At 56.8% G+C, this 19,534-nt stretch overlaps 1 protein-coding gene across 1 annotated transcript in view; it reads right to left on the bottom strand.

Moving 5' to 3' along the window:
* Positions 1 to 4,060: 4,060 nt before the first annotated feature.
* Positions 4,061 to 19,534, bottom strand: part of HS6ST1 (heparan sulfate 6-O-sulfotransferase 1) — a 40,462-nt gene continuing 24,988 nt past the window's right edge. Inside the window, exon 2 of the mRNA XM_055571868.1 lies at positions 4,061 to 7,346. Within this exon, the coding sequence (XP_055427843.1) occupies positions 6,638 to 7,346 (709 nt within the window). The 3' untranslated portion in view covers positions 4,061 to 6,637. The remainder of the gene's footprint in view (positions 7,347 to 19,534) is intronic.

Below are 19,534 nucleotides of genomic sequence, written 5' to 3'. Positions count from 1 at the left end.
AGACGGCATCGAGAAAGTGCCAAGCTGATGCTTCAGCACACGATATTGTCTGGATTCCTTGAGTCCTGAATCTGGGCCTGTGGCTTCCGGGGAAGGGCACGCGTCACACAGAACAAAGCAACCCGCGGAGCCCCAGCCACAAGGCTCCAGGCCCTTGGAGAGGCTGTGCCTTGAATGCTTGGCTTTTTGTTTGCTAAAGAAGTGTTTTCCAGTCTCTTCTTTTCACAGAGAAATCTCAGGGTCCTGTGATGGGTTGAAGAGCGGGGTGGGGTGGAAGGTGGGGTGTGGGGTGGGTAGGTGAGGACAGGCCCTTCAAAGGGAGAAGCTGCTGGGGGCCTGGGGTGGAGGTCCTCTTAGGTAGAGATAAAGGGGAGGCCCAATGGGTCTCAGTGCGCCATGCCCGTGGCCTTGGCCAGGGCCAGGTACTGGAGACAGAGTGGCTGGGCTGAGAGGGAGTAGAAGAAAAGGGGACCTTGTGTGACCTGTCTGGGGCCTTGGAGCTGTGTGTTTGCTGGATGGGTCAGCTGAGGTGGCCTGGTGGGATAGCCAGGGCAGGGAGCTGGCCTCCCATGACTGGTGGGCTGGGGATACCTGTCTGGGGGAGTTTAAGAACCCTGTGCCTGCTCGTATCGGAGTCCCTGTGGCAGGGGGAGGGGCTGGAGGGCCAGACTTGGGGGAAATCTCTGTGTCTTGTCCAAGCTAAGGGGATCACCCCGAGTTCAGGCTGCTCTGGACACCTCACAGTGGTTGGTGAGGACAGAAGCTGGCGGTCCTGGCCAGGCCTGATGGCCTTCTTGACAAGGTGTTGGGGGGACAGCAGGGGGCATGCGTGAGCACCTTGCCACCCATCACTGGGGAATAGGAAAGTCCCCTGTGCCTAGACGCTTCCCAGAGGGGCGGGAAAGCAGGAGAGGATCCCTACACACTGTTTCTAACTGGGAGAGTCTGTTAACTTGAATGGACATATTTAAAAAATTCAATCATACTTCAAAGGGAATGGAAATTTAAAGTGAGTATATGAACAATTTCTTTACAAAGGGCCTGTTTGGGAGCAAGTTGGGCAATGCTGTGTATTCAGACCCCTCCTCTGGGCCTACCAGGAACCTGAGTCCCACCTGCAGCCTGAGTAGAGAAGCCCAGGGGCTGGGTGGGCTGGGCTGGAGGTGCAGGAAGTTGGGCGCCCAGCGGGGGTGGGGCCAGGAGACCAGGTGGTGTTGACGAGGTGCGGATGGATGGTGCTGTGGCCAGGGGACTGGAAACTCATCTTGGTCCTTTGAGGGGAAGAAAGCAAGAGGACCGTCCTTGGATGTTTCTGCAGCGGACCCTCAGCCCACAAGGCTTCACTCCTTGTGGGGGCAGTGCAGTGGGTGAGACTGAGTTGGTCCTGGGGAGGGTCAGGAGTCCCCAGTGGCTGGCTTGTGGTTCGGTGTGGCCCCACTCTGGTGTCTTCTCTTCCAGAAGCAGGTGAGCCCTTTCAGCAACCCTCTCTGTCATAGAGAGTGGCCATCAGTGGCCACTTGAATCTAAACCTGACCTGACAACAGGCTGTACTCCCAGAGGCTACGTCTGTTGCTGCAGCATGGAGTGGAGCCAGACCCAGCTCCCATGCCAAGGGCAGGCCCTCTGAACCACACCTGCTAGGGTAGGAGCTTGTGTGTAGGGGGCCTGGCCACTCAGGGGTGCTGGCCAAGGCTCCCTGTGATCTTCCTAAGGCCTCTGGTCTTGGAGGTCCCCGAGACCAGGCTCGTGCTCTGGGAGGGGTCTCTCAGGGTTGGTGATGGCTCCCAAGGACCCCCTGGGCTCTGGGCTGGGAGGAGGGTCCTCTCATTCCCATGCAAAGGGCCTGGGCAGGTCAGTCAGGACTGCCTCCCCAGCAGGAACCTCGCTTGGAGCACTGAGAGTCTGTGAGCTCGTCCCGAGGTTGGGGCCGAAGATCCACCGCTGGGGTGTCTGGTGTGAAGAGGAAACAGCAAGGGATACAGGGGTGGGAGGCTGGGCTGGGGGGCAGAGGGCTGTGGGGGTGGGGGAAGGGGAGAGGGTCGGGGGGTGAGATCGAGAAGGAGCAAGGTCAGAGGGGAGGGTTGAGGGACCAGAGAGGTAGATGGGCTTGCAGGCTCCAGCCAGGGCAGGAAGACTTGGACGTGACCTTCACCTTCAAACAGAAGGTGAAGATACCTCTGTGGGGAGGTGTCTTCAGGACTGATCTGGCCTCTGTCTTTTCACACTCTGGCCCTGCAGGGCTGCATGGAGCTGCCGCAGTGGGAGGAGCCCCTTTGGTTTGCTGAGGGAGGTGTCCGGGTGGGCTGAAGGGGTGCTGCATGGGGCGTCCACTCTGGGCTCCCTCTGGGCAGGCAGAGGCCGGCAGGCTCTGCCCCTGCCAACACTCTGTGCTTTGCTCCGAGAGGACTCTCCCTCACAGGCTCAGGTGGCTGAGAGCACATGCTGTATTCGGGTCTTCAGGCACAGCTGTGTCTGCTCCCCTCTCTGCCTCTCCCACATAGGAGAGGGAGCTCAGGGGACCAGGAGGTGGCCACCTGTGCCCACTGGCACCTCTGTGGTCTCAGCTGTGACCATCTTGTCCCCCTTGCTGCAGGCAGGGGTGGGGAGGAAGCCTGGGCCACCGGTCTTTTTCCTGCACGCATAAGGCAGGAGTATCCAGATACAGAATGTGGGAAGGGGAGGGAGGCGGGCCCCTTGGGCCTTGGGGTCAGGACATAGCCCTTCTAGAGTCTGCATGTGGCTGCGCCTGCGGGGGGAAGTGCAGGGGCTGGTACCCTGGTCCCTGGCCCTACACCCTCCGGCAACAGCCAGCCCAACGGACCCATGTCCACGGAGAAAAAGCCAGGGAGGCCTGTGAGCACATCGGGAGCCAGAGATCAAGCAAGGGCCTTCCTCCCCATCCTGTGGGACTGAGAACTAAAATTCACCAGTGCTGGCAGCCAGGGAGTCACCACTTCTGTGCAGCAGTGATGCCCCAAACCTTTCACTGAATCTGATCGTGAGAAAACGCGCTCTGATCTCGGAAGAGACAACTGGCCTGTGTTAAAACATCAAGGCTGAGAGATGCAGAAGAGGGCCAGGTGGGACTCTGCCCAGCTTAAGGACACAGGAGAGGCAAGATAGCACCATAAGGATCACACAAACATTCTGGACACAGTGTGGGGATAATCAGAAAATCTGGATGCGGCCTGTATATCAGCTAATATTATTGTATGTTAAATTTTAGGAATATGATGTCTGTGTGTGTGTGAAAGAATGTCATTTTTAGGAGGTACACACTGAAGAATTTAGAAATATTCTGGGGATATTTTATGATGTTATTTAATATTTTCTAATGTTTTGAAACATCCCTGTGAATGTGTGTGATGCCTGTGCCAGAGAAGGTGAGTGGGAGAGCAGGATAATAAAACACGACACAGTCTTAACCCAGGTGAGTCTCGGGCAAGGCTTCATGATGTCCATGGACTACTTTTTCAATCTGTCACTTGCAGTCTTTTAAAATTAAAAGTTGAGGGGAAATAGGTACTGAGAAAATAAACAGATGGTGTGGGCCTTCCTTTAAGCTGGGCTCATCTTTTCAATGGAGAAGGAAATGGCAACCCATCCCAGTTTTCTTGCCTGGAGAATCCCAGGGGCAGAGGAGCCTGGTGGGCTGCCGTTGCAGAACTGGACACGAGTGAAGAGACTTAGCAGCAGCAGCATCTTTTCAAGTCCTATAATTAATGAGCTTTTTTTGGCCATGCTGCGAGGCTTGTGGAATCTTAGTTCCCCAACCACAGAACAATTCTGAGCCCTTGGCAGTGAGTGTTGAGTCCTAACCACTGGACCGCCAGGGAATTCCCGAAGTTACTCTTTGCGGTGATGGCAGTCACATCTCTCACGTTCACAAAGGCAGGCGTAGTGGCAGTGTGTTAACTCCTCTTACTGGGCCTCTTTGGCCCTGAGGGAAGCCCATCTGCTCCTGTGATTCCTGGCTCACAGACACATTTCAAAAATCAAACTGGGACGGGCACCACGCCACGTGGGCAGCTATGTGACCACAGACCACACATACCCGTGCTCCTTTTCAGGGTTTATTTCATCTGCTAACATTCATCTTGACCTAGACAAAAACAATTAGATGATTATGACTTGCGTTTCCATCAACTCATTTTTTTGTATGAGTCACCAAAAGGTTTCTTCTCAACACTTTTTTTTTTTTTTTTAATAAGAAGCTATAAATAAATAAAGCTTTAAACGCTCCTGGGTTCAAGTTAAAGACTTCCAGTTCCCAAAAAAGTTCACAGACTCATTGCTCGGACAGTACTGCTGTCCCTGACTCCTCCTCCGAGAGAGGGCGCTGCAGGCCGGCATGGGGAGGGAGCTGTCCACTCTCCGCACGTTTGCTTCTGTCCCTCAGCCCTGGGAAGAGGCCGGCAGGCCACCTTTCCTGAAGCCCCAGCCCGCGGCGTCGGAGGAGATGCTGCAGGTATGAGAAGCTTTCGCCTCAGAGCAGGTGTCCTGAGCAGGCAGTGCTGGATGGGAGACCCCAGCAGCTGAGGGTGACGCCAGCTAGGACCCTCACTGGCACCCATCAGGGTGTTGGCTGGAGCTGGGACCACCTCCTGGATGCAGCGGGGAAGCCGAGGAGACCGTGTGACTTGGGACAACAGGCCATAAGCTGCAACGTTCCATTATGTACAAACAGATCCTGCACTCAGGCCCTCACACTCAGGAGCTCGCCTTGAGGAGGGTTGATGCAGCCAGGTTACTGGCTGGGTGCCAGGGGCTCAGGCAGAACAGGGCTGAGCTCTCCTCCTAGTGGGAGGCCACGCACGTGCTTGTGTGAGCCCTCAGGGCGCTTGTGAACCTGGAGCACGCCCACCTCACGTAAGTATCAGCAGATCCCCACGCTGACTCTCACATCCCTTCAAAAGAGCCACTCAGTCACCTGGCGCTCACTCCTCAGCATGATGCGTCCACTCTGGGGGTCTGCTGACTGCTCTGCCCTTGAACTGCAGGATGAAGTGGCCAGTGGCATAGGAAGCCCCTGTGCCAGACAAGCGATAACGATTCTTCCTCCTAGGTAGCCACCTCATTTGACAACACCCTAACTTTCCTGGTGCTGTGGAAGGGTCCCCGCTCCCACTCTCTCACTCCACAGTAGGGCAGCTGGGGTGGCTGGGGGAGCCTGGGGCAGAGAACCTCAGGGGGATCTGCCCAGGAGGCTGCTGTGGCCCGTGGCCCTCACCTCCTCGAGTCACGTATGAGTCCTCTGTTGGACAGAAGAGGAGCCTGTCCACCTCAGGTGTGGGGCTCACACTCAGCTCCCCAGATCTCAGGTCTCACATGGATGGGGGTACTTCCAGAGGTGACACTGGCCTGGCCCCCTTGAATATCGGAGGGATGGGAATGGGGCAAGCGTTTGCAATGGACTGAACATGGCTTCTCCAATCGGCAGGGCTGTGGGGACAGGCCTGACCAGCTGCTGTGGGCAAGGGCGCAGGAAAATGCGGGGAGAGGCTGGGATGGGGGGTTGTGTATCTGGGCACAAGGAAGCCACCCAGAGTTTCTTCCAACTCTAGCTGAGAATCTGAAAGAACTGTGTACCCTATCCTGGCTGTGCTGAGACACCATGGCCCCAAACTATGGCTCGTGGGCACGGCCATAGTCTGTAGTGTTCTAGCCAACGGAGGCCTGACTGAACTTTATACACAGGGTTGTGGGGGCAATGGGGTGTAACCTCAAATAAATGTCCAAGTGGGGGGTTTGGAGCCAGGGGCAGTCCACTAACAAAGCCCAGAGGGTCGGGAGGGAGACTGGGGTCAGGCGGATCTCTGGATTTCCACCCCCTTCCTGTCTGAGCTGCAGGCTGGGAGGTCTGCTCGGTCACAGGCAGCACCGTCCTCAGCTGCGGCCTTCCTACTCCTGGGACGCCCTCTGCCCGTGGGAGGGGGCACTGCAGTGTGGGGCTATCCCCCCGCAGCTCCCCTCAGTCTAGGGACTGCAGACAGTGGGGTGGGGGACCCCAGGTGATGTGCTTTGATCTCCTCACCCAAAGCATGAAGCCACACTGTGGGTTTTGACCTTGGGCTAGAGAGGGAAGTGGGCTGCCCAGGGGCTAGACTAGAAACATCTTGGCTTTACATGAGGTGGGCCCTGACCTTGAAGATGGGTGAGCTGAGAGCTCCATTCCTGAGGCCACCTCAGAGGGCTGCCTGTGTTCCCCGAAGGCCCTAGGGCAAGGGTTTCCCTGGAGGCTGAGGGGCTGCTGGGTGGCCTGAGGCTGCGGGAGGTGGCTGTGTAGCCTGGTGGGCATGCCACACACCTGACCTGGCAGAGCCGCTCTCCACCACACAGGCCTTTTCTAGTCTTCAAACCTGTGGCTTTTGTCACCATAAGGTGGGGGCCAGGACAGTGGGTCCCCGCTTGCTCCCAGCCCTGCAGGCCAGGTGGGGTGTCCTCCCACACACTTCCCATGCTGATTTCACAGACCCCAGCCTGGCAGGGCGAGAAGAACCCACCCGCCTGGCTTACTCCTCCACCGCTCAAGGCGCCTGTGCCTTCTGGCTAGAGGATGGGGGTCCTCTTCCCCGAGTTCTGGGGGCCGTGTGTGCTGGTCAGTCTGTCCAGCCCCGCTCCCCCCCGCCAGCCGCCACTACCACTTCTCGATGATGTGGCTCATGTAGTCCTCCGTGGGCACGCGGCCGGGTTCCTCGGCGTCCCCCCGCGGCGGCGCCTCCTTGGCCCGGTGCAGCAGGCGCTCCTCACGGCTCCGGAGGCGCTGCTGCCGGCGCTCCAGCTGCCGCTTGTACTGGTAACGCTGCTGGAAGAGGTCCCGGGCATAGTCGTACAGCTGCATGTCCAGGTCGTTGAGCTCCTCGATGCGCCGGATCGTGTCCTCGCCCACCTCCACGCCGCCCGCCCGCGTGCTGTTGTACTGCATGAAGGGCCGGATGAACTTGAGGTTGAACGTCCGCTCGAACAGGTACTGCGTCTTGCGCTGGAACTCTGTCAGGCCGAAGAAGGCCATGCCCCGCAGGTTCTTCTTGGCGCTGTCCAGCAGCAGCTGGGCCCGCTTGCCCTCGGGGATGAAGGACAGGTTGTAGCAGCCCACCAGGCTCAGGTCGGCCAGCATGCGCACTTGGCGGTTGTTGGCCAGGTTGTAGGGGCAGTCCATGAACTCCTGCAGCGTGCAGCCCGACCAATCCGTGCCCTCGTAGCAGGGCGGCAGCTCCTCGGGCGTGGGCGTGCGCCCGTCGCACATGTGCAGCGACGTCTTCCACGTGGCCCCCCGCTGCACGTGCCGCCACTCGCTCAGGTACCGCGACACGGGGTCGCGCAGCAAGGTGATATAGTAGAACTTCCTGCAACGAGACGCGGAGGGGGAGGTGAGGCTGGGTTGCCAGGCAGGGACCGTCTGGGGGTGAAAGAGGGGGCAGGCTGCAGTCCTAAGTCTGACTGCACAGCGTCTACTCTATAGGACCTCTGGGGAGTGCTGGCCCCCACATCTCAGTTCTCCAACGGCCACGGCCAGATGAGAAACCCAGGTGTGAAATGTGGCATGACCTGCAACGATCATGGACCACCCCTCTAATGCAGAGTGTGACCACTGCAGCGTCTTGCAGAGCCCAGCCCTGGCACCCTCTTGAACTCTGGTCCAGGGTCCTCTCTAGGACCTTCTCCTGAGCCCCAGGTGTCATGCCTTGCTAGGGACAACCTGACTCTGCCCCCCAGCGGGTGGAGGGTGGTCCCAAAGCCATGTGGATCCAGCAGTTTAAAGGAGCTGTTCATGGGGGCAGGCTTGGTGCCACCCGGGGGGCCACTCAATAGTCAGTCACAGACCCCCTAGGTCAGGGCCTCCCATTGGGCCCACTCCATTCGGCTCCTGCAGCGGTCCAGTGGGGGAGGGGCACCAGGAGATCACCCAGCTCAGGACCCACTGGGTGAGCCATAACTTATCATTTGTATCATCTCCCAGCAACTGTTCCAACCCCCACATCCCTCAAGATGCCATCTGCCCAAACTGTAAGGAAGGGGCATCTGTGCCCCAGGTTTGTGCCTGGCCAGCTGCTGTCCTGAGCCGCTGCTCCCATCTCTGCCCTCCTTTGCCCATTATATGTATCAGCAGACACGTCAGCTGTTTATGTGCTGGCTTACCATCTTCGGAAAGGGGAGCGAGGGCACTGATCAAAGTGAGCAGAGGGCAGGTGCAGCGTGGGGTGGGGAGGGCATAAGACCCCCAGATGACCCACCCCTGCTGCCCCCACATCCAGGCAGCTCCCTGCCCAGGATGAGACTGGATATGTGTTTTCTGGAGGTGCTCATGAATCAGAGACATGAGGAACTGGGCAGGCCGCATGTTCATGGGAGACCAGCCCCTGCCGCCGAGTGCCCAGGCTAAGCTGGCCCTGCCCCAGCCCCACACCGGAGCAAAGTGCGAAGTCTCTGCCCAGAGCGAAGCTCCTCCTGCACTCACATCTGGGGTCCCTCACAAACAAGGGGCACCCTACCTCTCACCCGCCAGCAGGATCTGCCCATCCTGGCCGTCCAAGTGCCAGCCTGTAAGAGTCCAGAGGAGGGGAGAAAGGATACAGGGAGGAGGTGACGAGAGAAACAGCGAAAAGTAGGGCACTCAATTCATCTATAGTGAAATGGCTCACCCACCGCCTCGCGAATGAATGTGGAGACCAGACCCAGGACCACAGAGACGACCCATGAAGCATGTGGACAGAAAACCAGAATATGTAGAGAGGGCTGGCTGTCAGAATGGCACTCAGCTTCTCTGTGGACCACCAGATGCTAAGAGTCAATGGAACAACGGCTTCAAAATGCTGGCAGGAAATGACCAAATGGACCGCAGGTCTAGCCAAGCTATCAACCAAGTGTAAGGGGAGAGGAGAGACATTTTCACACCAATGAAGGCTTGGGAAATGTCTTTTCTGTGAATCCTGCTCTAGGAAGATACTGGAATGTGTACCTCATTTAGTACATTAAAAAAAAAAGTGTAGCAGACAGGAGTTGGAACCCAGGGAGATCCTAGATATCCCCTGGGCATCCCACTCGGCCTGTCAGGAGTAGAGGGACAGGGTTCTAGAAAAAGGGGCACGGACAGATCACCTCACACCACAGAGCATTTGTGGAAAACAATCACATGGTATGGCAGATACACGGCAGGTCTTTGAAATCATTTGGAAAAAAGCAAGACTATGAAGATGGAAGACAAACCAAGTAAAAAGTAGGGCAATCATTATATCCAGGAAAAATGAAAAGTTACATAAAAAAGAAAACTAAGTGTCCTACTAGACTCAGAAGAAAAACACTGGTTTTTGAGACATCAGGATGTAAACGGTGGTTACTAATTTAATAAAAACTTGAGCTTTAACCCTCCTTGGAGGATGGGTGGGGGTGTGAAGAAGGATAAGGATGGTAAGAACCTATCTCATCCACCAGAACAGAAAGCGCACTGATAATATCTAAAGTAATCAATCAAGAAACAGCAGTATAGGACTTCCTGGGTGGTCCAGTGGCGAAGATGCCGTGCTCCCAATGCAGGAGGCCTAGGTTTGATCTCTGGTCAGGGAACTAGATCCCACGTGCCACAACTAAAGATTTTATATGCTGCGACAAAGATCCTGCATGCTGCAACTAAATATCCTGTGAGCTGCAATGAAGATGGAAGATCCTGCAACCAAGAGCAGCTAAACAAATAAATATTAAAAAAAAGAAATAGCAATAAACATTATTTAGAAACATGACAGTGAAAACATGAAGGCCGTTCTCCATCTGTTATTTTTGGTTGCGCTTGGTCTTCGTTGCCGTGCTCAAGTCTTGTGTAGTTGCAGTGAGGAGGGGCTCCTCTTGCACAGCAGTGCACAAGCTTCTCACTGCACTGGCCTCTCTTGTGGAGCACAGGCTCTCGGTACACGGGCTAGCAGTTGTGGCGAATGGGCTCCGCTACCCTGCGGCACGTGGAATCTTCCCAGACGGGGAATCAAACCCGTGTCCCCTGCATTGGCAGGTGGATTTTTAACCTCTCTACCACCAGGGAAGTCTGACATGAGACTAGTGAAGAGAGCTGCAAGAGGTTCTTTGGGGAAGCTGGAAAGGAAAAGCAGATCTGCTGGTTTTTATCACAAACCTCTTGGAGCTATTTGTCTTTAAGCATGTGTGTGAATTCTTATAACTAAAACCATTAAAAGTAAAACAGTGAGGAAACTGGCCAAAAAGACATGTGGAGAGATGCTCCCCTTTTTTAGGCATTGAGGAAATAGCACCCTCAGCCACAATGGGATACCTGCTGGAATGGCAAATCAGAAGTGGGGCAGTGACAACTTTCAACAACTGCTTCTGGGATGTTTATCGGGGACAGCTGCCATGGAGTGGCTTCACAGGAAGGCTGACGGCACACACAACGCCCCCCCCATGACCCTCGAGTCCTCTCCTAGGCGCACATCCTGGGGAAGCCTTGTCCATGAGCTCTGGGAGACGTGGACGAGACCATCGCAGCACACTGCTGGTGAGAGCCCCGAACATCCCCCGCAGAGGCATGCATTCACAAACGGGGTGCATTCTTCCAACAGAGCACGGCTCAGTGACAGAAGGAACAAACCACAGCTACTCCCAGCAGCGCGGGTCAATGTGATGAAGAAGGTGTCGCAGGAAAAAAGCAAATTAAGAAAACATAGAAGAGTACTACCGTCTGAGCCACCAGAGAAGCCCTATGGTTTATCAAGCTTCTAAAAATAAAACCAAAGAAAATACTCTTTAGTGGCACAAGACAAGGTGATGTTAAAAGATTGTTAAAATGTTAACAAGATGAGATGATGTGATACACAGGAAAGTTCAAGCCAGAGGTTAGCTTTGGTCTGTTGGGGGGAGGTGGGCACAGCGGCTCCCATGGCATTGTTCATGTCCTTGTGCTTAAGACAGGCAGCGAGGGGTTTGTCTTTATACTTTATTCCTTACGTACATTCAGGCAATTTATGTTTGGGACGTATTTGGGACATATTTCTTTTGTGTGTCCCAAACACTTTATGATAAGGAAAGCGGTTTTAAAACCAAAGTTCTCCAGGGCAGCCTGCGAAGGCCCTAGAGGGCTTTGTCAGAGTGTGCTGGTTCCCCTCCACTTCCGTGCCAGCCAGCTCCAGGTGTCTGCGGCTCCTCCCTCACCCACTCTGTTACACCTGCTAACGGGACTAGGCAGAAGCTCCATGGGGAGGGGAGGACCCCTGCGGGCACCACCTCTGGGGACCGTGAGGGTGGCCAGCATTCTGGGTCAGTCGGGGCTGCCCTGAGGCTTGTGAACTAACCACACGATCAGCAGCCAGCTGCTCCTGACTCGGGGAGGAACCACAGCTCCTCTGGAGCTGCAGGTCTGGGCTGCTGGCCAGCTTCCCGTCGAAGAGGGCTTTGGGGTGCAAACAGGGCCAGCAAACAGTGCACTCCACTCCCTGGAGCAAAGGGAGGGGGCTGCACGCTCAGCCTGTCTGCCTCCAACACTGAAGCTGCCCATGGAACTCAGTGGGCCGGGGTTGGTCTCCTGGGAGCTGGGAGGATCCACAGTGGGCATGACTGCAGCTGGGTGGGGAAGTGAAGAAGAGGAGGCGGTGGAAGCCCATGGCCCTGCCCTGGCACTCAGGCCCCAAGGCACTCCATGAATGCACGGCAAAGGACATGAACCAGCAGCATCCCCAGGGCCCCAACGGCCACGGCCACCATGCCCACCACAAGCCAGGCACAGCCCAAACCCAGACACTTTCCCCCTTCAGGCTCAGAGTGGGCAGGGCTCTCAGAGTGCGCTGGGCTGGGAGGGGCAGAACCAACAAGCATGCGAGGAGGTAATGAATGGCATGGCTCACCAAGGGGGAGGTCAGGAGGGCTTCTCAGAGACGGTGGGGACACAGCCTTTCGTGACTTGAGAAGGGGGCAGTATAGGCTTGAGGCGCAGGCAGGGCCAGACAGAGAAGGGTCTTGTTCATTTACAGGAAAACAAGCTCAGATGGGAAATGGCACAGCGTGCAAAATTCACATGGATTTCAAAGACAGAACATGGGACTTCAGAGAAACTTCAGGCTGTGAAATAATTCTAGCCTGCATGGGCTGCAAGCAGCCGACAGCCCAAACACAAACCTCCCGTGTCATGCTTCCTTGCGTTTAATTACGCTTCGTTTAATGCTTTCTGCAACCTTGGCTGTTCGGACATTTTTTTGTGCCCTGGTTCAGTGTATCCCACAGTCACAGACGTCCTAGCGGACAAGCAGTGTGTTTTGTTCTTGGGTGCAAACACCGCTAACAAGGACGGGCCAGCTCTACAGTTTTAAGAGTCTGAGTTCTGGGACTGCCCTGGCGGTCTGCTGGTTAAGACTCTGTGCTTCCACTGCAGAGGGCATGGGTTCAATTCCTGGTGGGGGGACTAAGACAGCTCTTGCTGCTTGGTTCAACAACAACAAAGACTGAGTGATGGCCTCTGGGAAAATTCTGCAAGATGCAGCTTTGTGATCCTTCCTTGGAAGGTAACAGCTTAGAAGTGGCTGAATGGCAGGGGCTGGGGAGCCGACCCTGCTGTAGGGCTGGGATCATGGAGAGGACCCTTCTCACTCTGTCCTCATAAGCCTGCTCCCTCCCGCACCTGCAGTGGGCATCAGTCAAGCTGGAGCCCACGTCCCAGTTGGGAGGTCGGCTTTGTATCCCTCCCACTTTATCAATGATGAGGAAGCCAGGGCCAGCACCTGTGCTCTGAAGCAGAAATGGCCTCTCCCCTTCCACGGGTCATACCTACAGCAAAGGGGCTTTATTTTCTCTCTTCTGCCCAAGTGTGGGTTTGACCCAAACCCCACTCCTGACCCTCCTTCTGGGAGCCCAGAGCCAAGGTGGGTATAGAATTCTGTGGCTGGATGAGTAATTACACTTCGAGAAGGTAATCTGCCCTAAAGAGAAAGGTTGAGTAATGGTGAGGTTGTTGCCTGTTGGTGTCATGTTGGCATCATGGGAGATATGGATGCATAAGTTGAGGGCAGACCCACATGGCAGACAGTCCCGCAGCCAAGGGCACAAGGCTGCTGGCATGGAGCAGGGCCTGTGCCCACCTGTGTGGTGACGACTCGTGATCCCCACCCAGGATGGGAAGGCAGGATGGGAAGGCACTACAAAGAGGCTCTCAGGATGGTGAGACTATGGATCTTTTCTAACATTTTATAATGAAAAACTGCAAACTTAAAGAAAAGTGAACACTCATATGCCCAAATAGGTGATTTAAAAATTTTCTTTTTTATACTTTGGCATTGCCTGCAGTGAGCACACATCATTTAAGTAACTGAAACAAGTAATAAAGGTTATGAAACATCCCTGTTGCTTGGGGTGCAAAGAGGCCATCAAAAAGGGCCAGCTTTGCAAGACTGTGCTCCTGTGTGCTCTGTGACAGGATGCCAGCCGCCCTCTCCCCTCCTGGGTGGCGGGCTCTGCGGGCAGGCATTTGTGAACAAGGTCTAACTCACAGAAACAAACTTGGACCCTGAAACAAAGGTGGGTTTTTCTACCTGCACTAACAGAGCTGTAGCTCGCTAATTGCAGGTGAGGACACTGTTATTTAGGATTAGAATGATAACACCCCCTCTTCTTTTTAAATACTGTGTATTACTTCCAGATACACAGTCAGTGAAAATAAAAAATTAATGTATAGGGGGACTGGCTTCACTGCCACTTTTTCCCCCCAGGACGGGCTTTGGGGTTCCAGAGCAGCAAGGGAAACTCTGTGAGGGGCACCCCAGCTGTGTACTGTGGTCTCTAAGGGCCCAGAAGTCTCTTCATGAGGACAAAGGCCACACCATGAAGCCAGGATCCAGACGGTTAGTTGTTTTTAAACCACACTCTGAGAAGTCTCTGGAACTTCAGAGGGAGGACCCAGGGGAGAATTTGCCATGGGGCCTGCTCGGGGGAGCCAGCTCTCTCACCAAGCCCTGGGTCTCTCTCCCAGCAAGAAAACAACAACTTTCAGGGGATCATGGCAAGAACCACCTTAGTTAATTAGCTCACCGAGCTGAGCTCCGGCTGGCAGTCAGTGCTGCTGACCTCAGGCCAGGCGCTCCCCAGGGCCTGCGGCCTGGCAGCACCCCGCCCGCCATGGTCCCCTGGCTTTGGAAAATGCCGCATGTGGGTCCAGCCAGCTCCAAGGAGTGCATTCACGCCATAAAACAATGCAGCGCAGGACTCAGGCGAGGGGTTTGGTGCCTTAAAAAAAGCCCAGGCCTGACCTAGCTCTGATTCCCACGGTCAGGTGGAAGCAGCTGAGGTGCGGGGCTGGCCGCCCCTCCCCTTCCTGTCACAGGAAGGGGCCATGGGCATAGCTCCCTGGGGGCATGTCACCTCCCTCTCCTCACCACGGCTGAGCGGGTAGCACGGGCCCAAGTGAGTGGAGTCTGGTGGGAGAAGAGGTGGGCCCCACTCTGATCAGAGCGGCAAGGATGGGGCACTGGACCACTCCCTGGAGCACAAGAGTGAGCCAGCTGATGGGTGAATGGCCAGCCTCCACTGGCACCTACCAGCACTTGCTTCCCTGCACCAGAGCATGCCCCGCCCTGTGCCACCTGCAGACCATCAAGTGCTGGGCTGGCAGCACAGGCAGGGAGCCCCCTCCATATGCAGGAAAGGCTGGCCCAAGGCCATCCTTCCTGGCCCACGTGTCTGCACAGCAGCTGTGAACTCACAGCCATTATTTTAGTCAGTTCACTGACTCTGCTTCCCAAAATACCTGGGTTGGCAGAGTGGCCCCACAGCATCAGTGGCTGGGTGCTGTGTGCAGGCAGGCGGGCCAGTTCCCGCTCTCCTCCTAGAGCCCCTGTGCCCTGGATGCCCAGGGCAGACAGAACCTAAAGCTGACACCATCTATGGCAGAACCAGAATGGAAGCTCTGAGACAGGCCTGGCCCTTAACTGGTCATCCTAGCTGGACGGGCGGGGAGGTAGATGATGGCCCAAGGCCACCTGGGCATGGGAGCCCAGTCTTCCTTCTCCAGCAGCAGGCACACCTGGAGGCACGTGGCCTCCTGCAGGCTGGTGCCCAGCCGGTCTCACAACTCTGCTCCCTGTCCCACCTACCTCCAGTAAAGTGGGGAGGCCCTCCTTGGCTCACCCAGTGAGCTGAATTCTTACAGACAATGGGGAAAGTCCAGCTATAGGGAGTGGTGCTCACGTGGGCCTGCAGGTGACTCCACAGGCTTTGGAAACAGCATGGAAATCCCTGAGGAGGAAGACGCTCAGGAACTGCCTTATAGCCGGGGGTGGCTGTGTGATTCAGCCTGGCCATCAGGATGTCCTTAGAGGCACCTCCCCATTGTTTTGCTCCTGCTGGCTGGAATGTGGATGTGACTGCAGAGTGCCAGCAGCTACCTTGGGCCACGAGGCAGAACATTGCTTTCTGGGGATGGTAGGGCAAGAGAAAAAGCCTGGGTTCCTGGTGTTTCCTGTGGCTGCACCACCTACCTGGCCTGCCTATGCTGGGCTCCTTTTCAAAGACAGGAAAAAAACTGCCACCCTATCTTGGTCTCTGAACCTTATCCATCTACTCTAGGGCCAATGCATGAGGACCCAGGCATGATCAGAAGTGAGGCCAGCCAGGCCTGAGTGTCAGAAGCCCAGTAATAACTTGCATCACTTAAGTGAACCCTCAAGGCTTTACCCTGGTTGTTCTGGACACTCCCAGACACTCTTTAGGAAGGAAATATCCCCATTTTCAGATGTGGAAACTGAGGTCCAGGAAGGTTAAATAGAAGACCCAGCCACAGAGTTGGCTGGTGGCAGTGCTCAAGCCCCTGGACCCTCTCACCACCTGGTGAGAACTGTTTACCTGCTGAGCTACACCCTCCTAGAAGGCACACAATCATATAACCTGGCACGGTGGGTCCTGGCCACCTGCTGACCACTTGCCAAACAGTCAGCAGTGGTGGCATTTTAAACTAAACCATGGACACAATTTATGATTCATTTTCTTTAAAGAAGAGTGAGCTAATGAAGAGTCAGAATGGTCTGCATAAAAGAAAAACACATCCAGGCCCACAGTGAGGACGAACTAGCAGTGCTGAGCAGAACCCCTTTCCCCAGCAGCGGGGGCCATCCTCCTGACAGCTGTCCTGGATGGGGAAGAGCCAAGACCCCGGACTTGGGCACCTCGCCATGGGATGCTGGGGAGGGTCTTCTCTGGTCACAGCCTGCTCCAGCCCTGCCTCCTGCTGGCTAATGACCCCGATGCAGGTGCAGAGCCTGGGCAGGGGCAGGGCTTGACTCTCATGAGGGCCCCGTGCCCCTGCCAAGGCAAGAGCAGTAGGGCTGAGAGCCAGGCTGCCTGAGCCCTCACCTCAGTGCTTCAGCGGCTCTGCCCCTATGCCCTCGCTCCCCACTCCAAGGAGAAGCCCGTGCCCCCAGGGGCTTCTGCCTGAAGGAGGGGGGCCTGGCTGGAGGCCTAAGTGTGGCCGGCGACACGTGAGTCCACAGCTCTAGATACAGGCCTCTCTGAGCATCTGGCTTCCAGAGCCTCTGGGATTCTGCGTCTCAAGGGATGGAATGACTTGCGGGGGAGTGCCAGTATGGCCCTGGCACGCAGTGCGCCCCCTACCGGCCAGGGCTGGTATGTTCAGGCTGTTGGGAGGGGGCTGACAGACTGGGTGGGGCTGCCTGAAAGGGGAACAGGGAAGGGGGGCTGTTGGCCTCCAGGCTGCTGGGATGGGGCCGTCGCACAAGTCCACAGTACCAGAAGGCCCTCCCCAGGCACCCTGTGCCTCATGCCTCTGCCTGGAGGCTCATACATTGTCTTCCTACCCCTGTGGGCACCCTGGCCGTCAGTGACGCCCGGTGCTGGCTCAGAGGGGCGGTGCTGGGAGCTAAGAGCCCCAACCCACTCCCTGAGCCAGGACAAAGGCCCCGGCAGTGCCCAAACAGCTGTCCTGGCAAGGAGGCTGTGTGTGTAAGAGACAGGAGGGTGAGCAATGGGGGCTCTGTGTCCTGGCGCTGCGATCCGAAGCATCAGACTCACCAGCCCCCCACCTCCACCCATGTGGCCTGGGGAGGGTCACTGGCCCCTCTGAGCCCGTGACTGTGTCCAGCACCTCCCAGATCCCTTCAAAGATCTGGAGAAAGGTTACATGTAACGGACCTCGCAGCCCAGGCAGGTATGGGTGTGTGAGCTCTGAGACCGCATCCGTGTCTGGGATCGGCGCCCTCTGCAGGAGCCCCGGCCCCCTCGGGTAGGACTGCTCTTCTCTGTCACAGAAGCACCTGCAGGACCAAGGCAGCCCCGCCCTCAGGCAGCATCGGAAGGGCTGGACCTGTGCCCGTGAGATGCGCGGACGAACACACACCAAGTGGTCAGGTGCATGATGCCAGGGCAGGGTCAGGTGGGCTGCCAGCGTGTGACACCTGACCTGAGATCTGAAGGACAGGCAGGAGCAGGCCTGCCAGAGGGTGAGGGGTGGGAGGCAGCACTCCTCACGAGCCCCCAGAACACTGGGTAGAGAGGAGGGGTCCAGCCGGGTCAGGGTGGGCACACCAAGAGCACAGAGCGGCTCATCAAGGGCACGGGCGGGGGGAGCGGAAAGGAGGCTGCGGTTTCAACAAGGCAAGGACATTGTTATCACAGAGAAAACAGGAAATTTTCGTCCTAATTTCAAAATTCCAAGTTGCTGAAAAACATGTATGAAGAAAAACAAGTCTTCCTAGTTGAGGCGGAGGAAATATCTCAGCAGTCCCTTCCTCCTCCCCTGACAACATCCAGAGTTTCACAGGCATGTGAACATCTTCCCTCAGTTTATAAACAAGGTTAGCACAGTTTCAGGAAAGCAGAGCAGGCTATCTTAGCCCCCAGCTCTGTGGCACAGAGAATCCAATGAATTGCTGAGCACGCGGGGACGGCAAGGTGTTCCTGAAGGCTGGGAACATTCCCGAGTGCATTCCTGGGCCTGCAGCCCTGCTTCCCCCCAGAGGCAAGTGACCAGGAAGAGGGATCCCCATGGAAGCCTGGCCCTCTTTTCCCAAGCCCCCTGACCTTCATGATCCCACTGGACCCTCATAAGGCCCCCTCAGGACACTCATGGGGCAGGGGTGTGTGTGACTTAACCCCCAGGCCAACACACATTGGGGGTGGGGGGGCACAGCCCTGGGTACACGCAGTGGGGAGGAGAGGCCCACAGCGAGAGCTGGGTGCCACGAGCGCAGGCCTCCAGTCAGGCCCCTGGCTCAGTCTGCCCTCCTGCTTCCAGCCTGTGGTGCCAGTCACTCTCGAGTCTTGGTCAGGGCGATCACCCTTCAAGAACCTCTCAGGCAACACGTCCAGCGCTGGGGGCTTGGGTGCTCTGCCCGTGAAGGTGCAGGTGAGGCCGCCTGCAGATGCAAGCAGGAACAGACCCTGCTGTGCCGGGCAGGGCTGCACAGACCCGCAGCAGGCCTCCCACTGTGGACGCACGTCCTGCCATCCCTGACACTGACGGACCCAGCATTGACGCCCAGCCCCGACCCCCCCTCCAGGCAGCTGACTGGAAAGGCTGTGGCTGACCTGCCTGAGGTCTCAAGAGGATCCACCGGTCCTGTCCTCCCAGCTGTGGCCAAGCCTGGGGTTACACTCCACCTACCCAAGCACAGGTCTCTCCAGGGGTGTCCTCTCCACCAAGCAAAGGACTGACTGACTGACGGCTTTCTGGGAGGTTGTCTGCTGTCCCCAAAGCCCCCACGGTGAGGGTCAGTCCCAGCCCTGGACTGCTGACCGATCATGAGAAGCGGTGCTCCATCTGGGGCCGTCCAAAGGCAGTAGGGAGCCTCCCCTGCCCTCCAACTCCACCAGGCTCCCACCCACGGCTCCTGAGCAGGGCTCTGGCCAGGGAGGTGCTGCTCAGGAGGTGACCAGCCTGGCACCGGCAGAGCCCCATGGGGCTGCTGTTCACACATGCCTGCCCCCTGGCACTTTCTGGCTTCTGACACTGGCGGGGAGGTTTCACTCTCACCTGAACATCACATGTGCCCACCTCGGGGTAAAGTGAAGGTGCCCAGCCTGCTCCTTCCCCGGGAGGGGCTGTGTGCTCAGTGATGGGGCCTGAGACCTGCCTGCAGAGCCTTCGTCTCCTGTCATCAACTTGAGTCTCGGCCAAGAGCTCTCGGGGTCACTTTCTGTGCTTCCCGGTCTCTGCTGGTCCTCCCATGTCCTCTTAAGCTCTACCTGCAGACCCGCTGCGGCCTGAAGAGGGCGGCGTGAAGGATGGAGAGTGTGGCCTTGGGGCAGTGTCGGGCCCTGCCAGGGCATGCAGCACACATGCCCGGCTCTACCTGCTCCCATCGTCTGCCAACCACGCCAGCCTCTGTGTCTCTGTGCCAGGGACAAACCCCACAGCAGCCAAGAGCAGCACAGAAGGCGCACGCAGTAGGGCCCAGCTCAGTGGACATCGGCCCTGCCAGGTCACACAGTTCAGGGCCTAAAGAGAGCTCAGGGAGCTTTAAACCTACATCTGATGACCCCATGCCAAGCGGGACAGCCCTCCTGGGGACGCTGCAATGACACAGGGGCACACTTAGCATAC

This window comes from Bubalus kerabau, chromosome 3, assembly GCF_029407905.1.
Source record: "Bubalus kerabau isolate K-KA32 ecotype Philippines breed swamp buffalo chromosome 3, PCC_UOA_SB_1v2, whole genome shotgun sequence".
Classification (NCBI taxonomy): Eukaryota; Metazoa; Chordata; class Mammalia; order Artiodactyla; family Bovidae; genus Bubalus; species Bubalus kerabau.
This window is presented reverse-complemented; position numbering and strand designations above follow the sequence as displayed.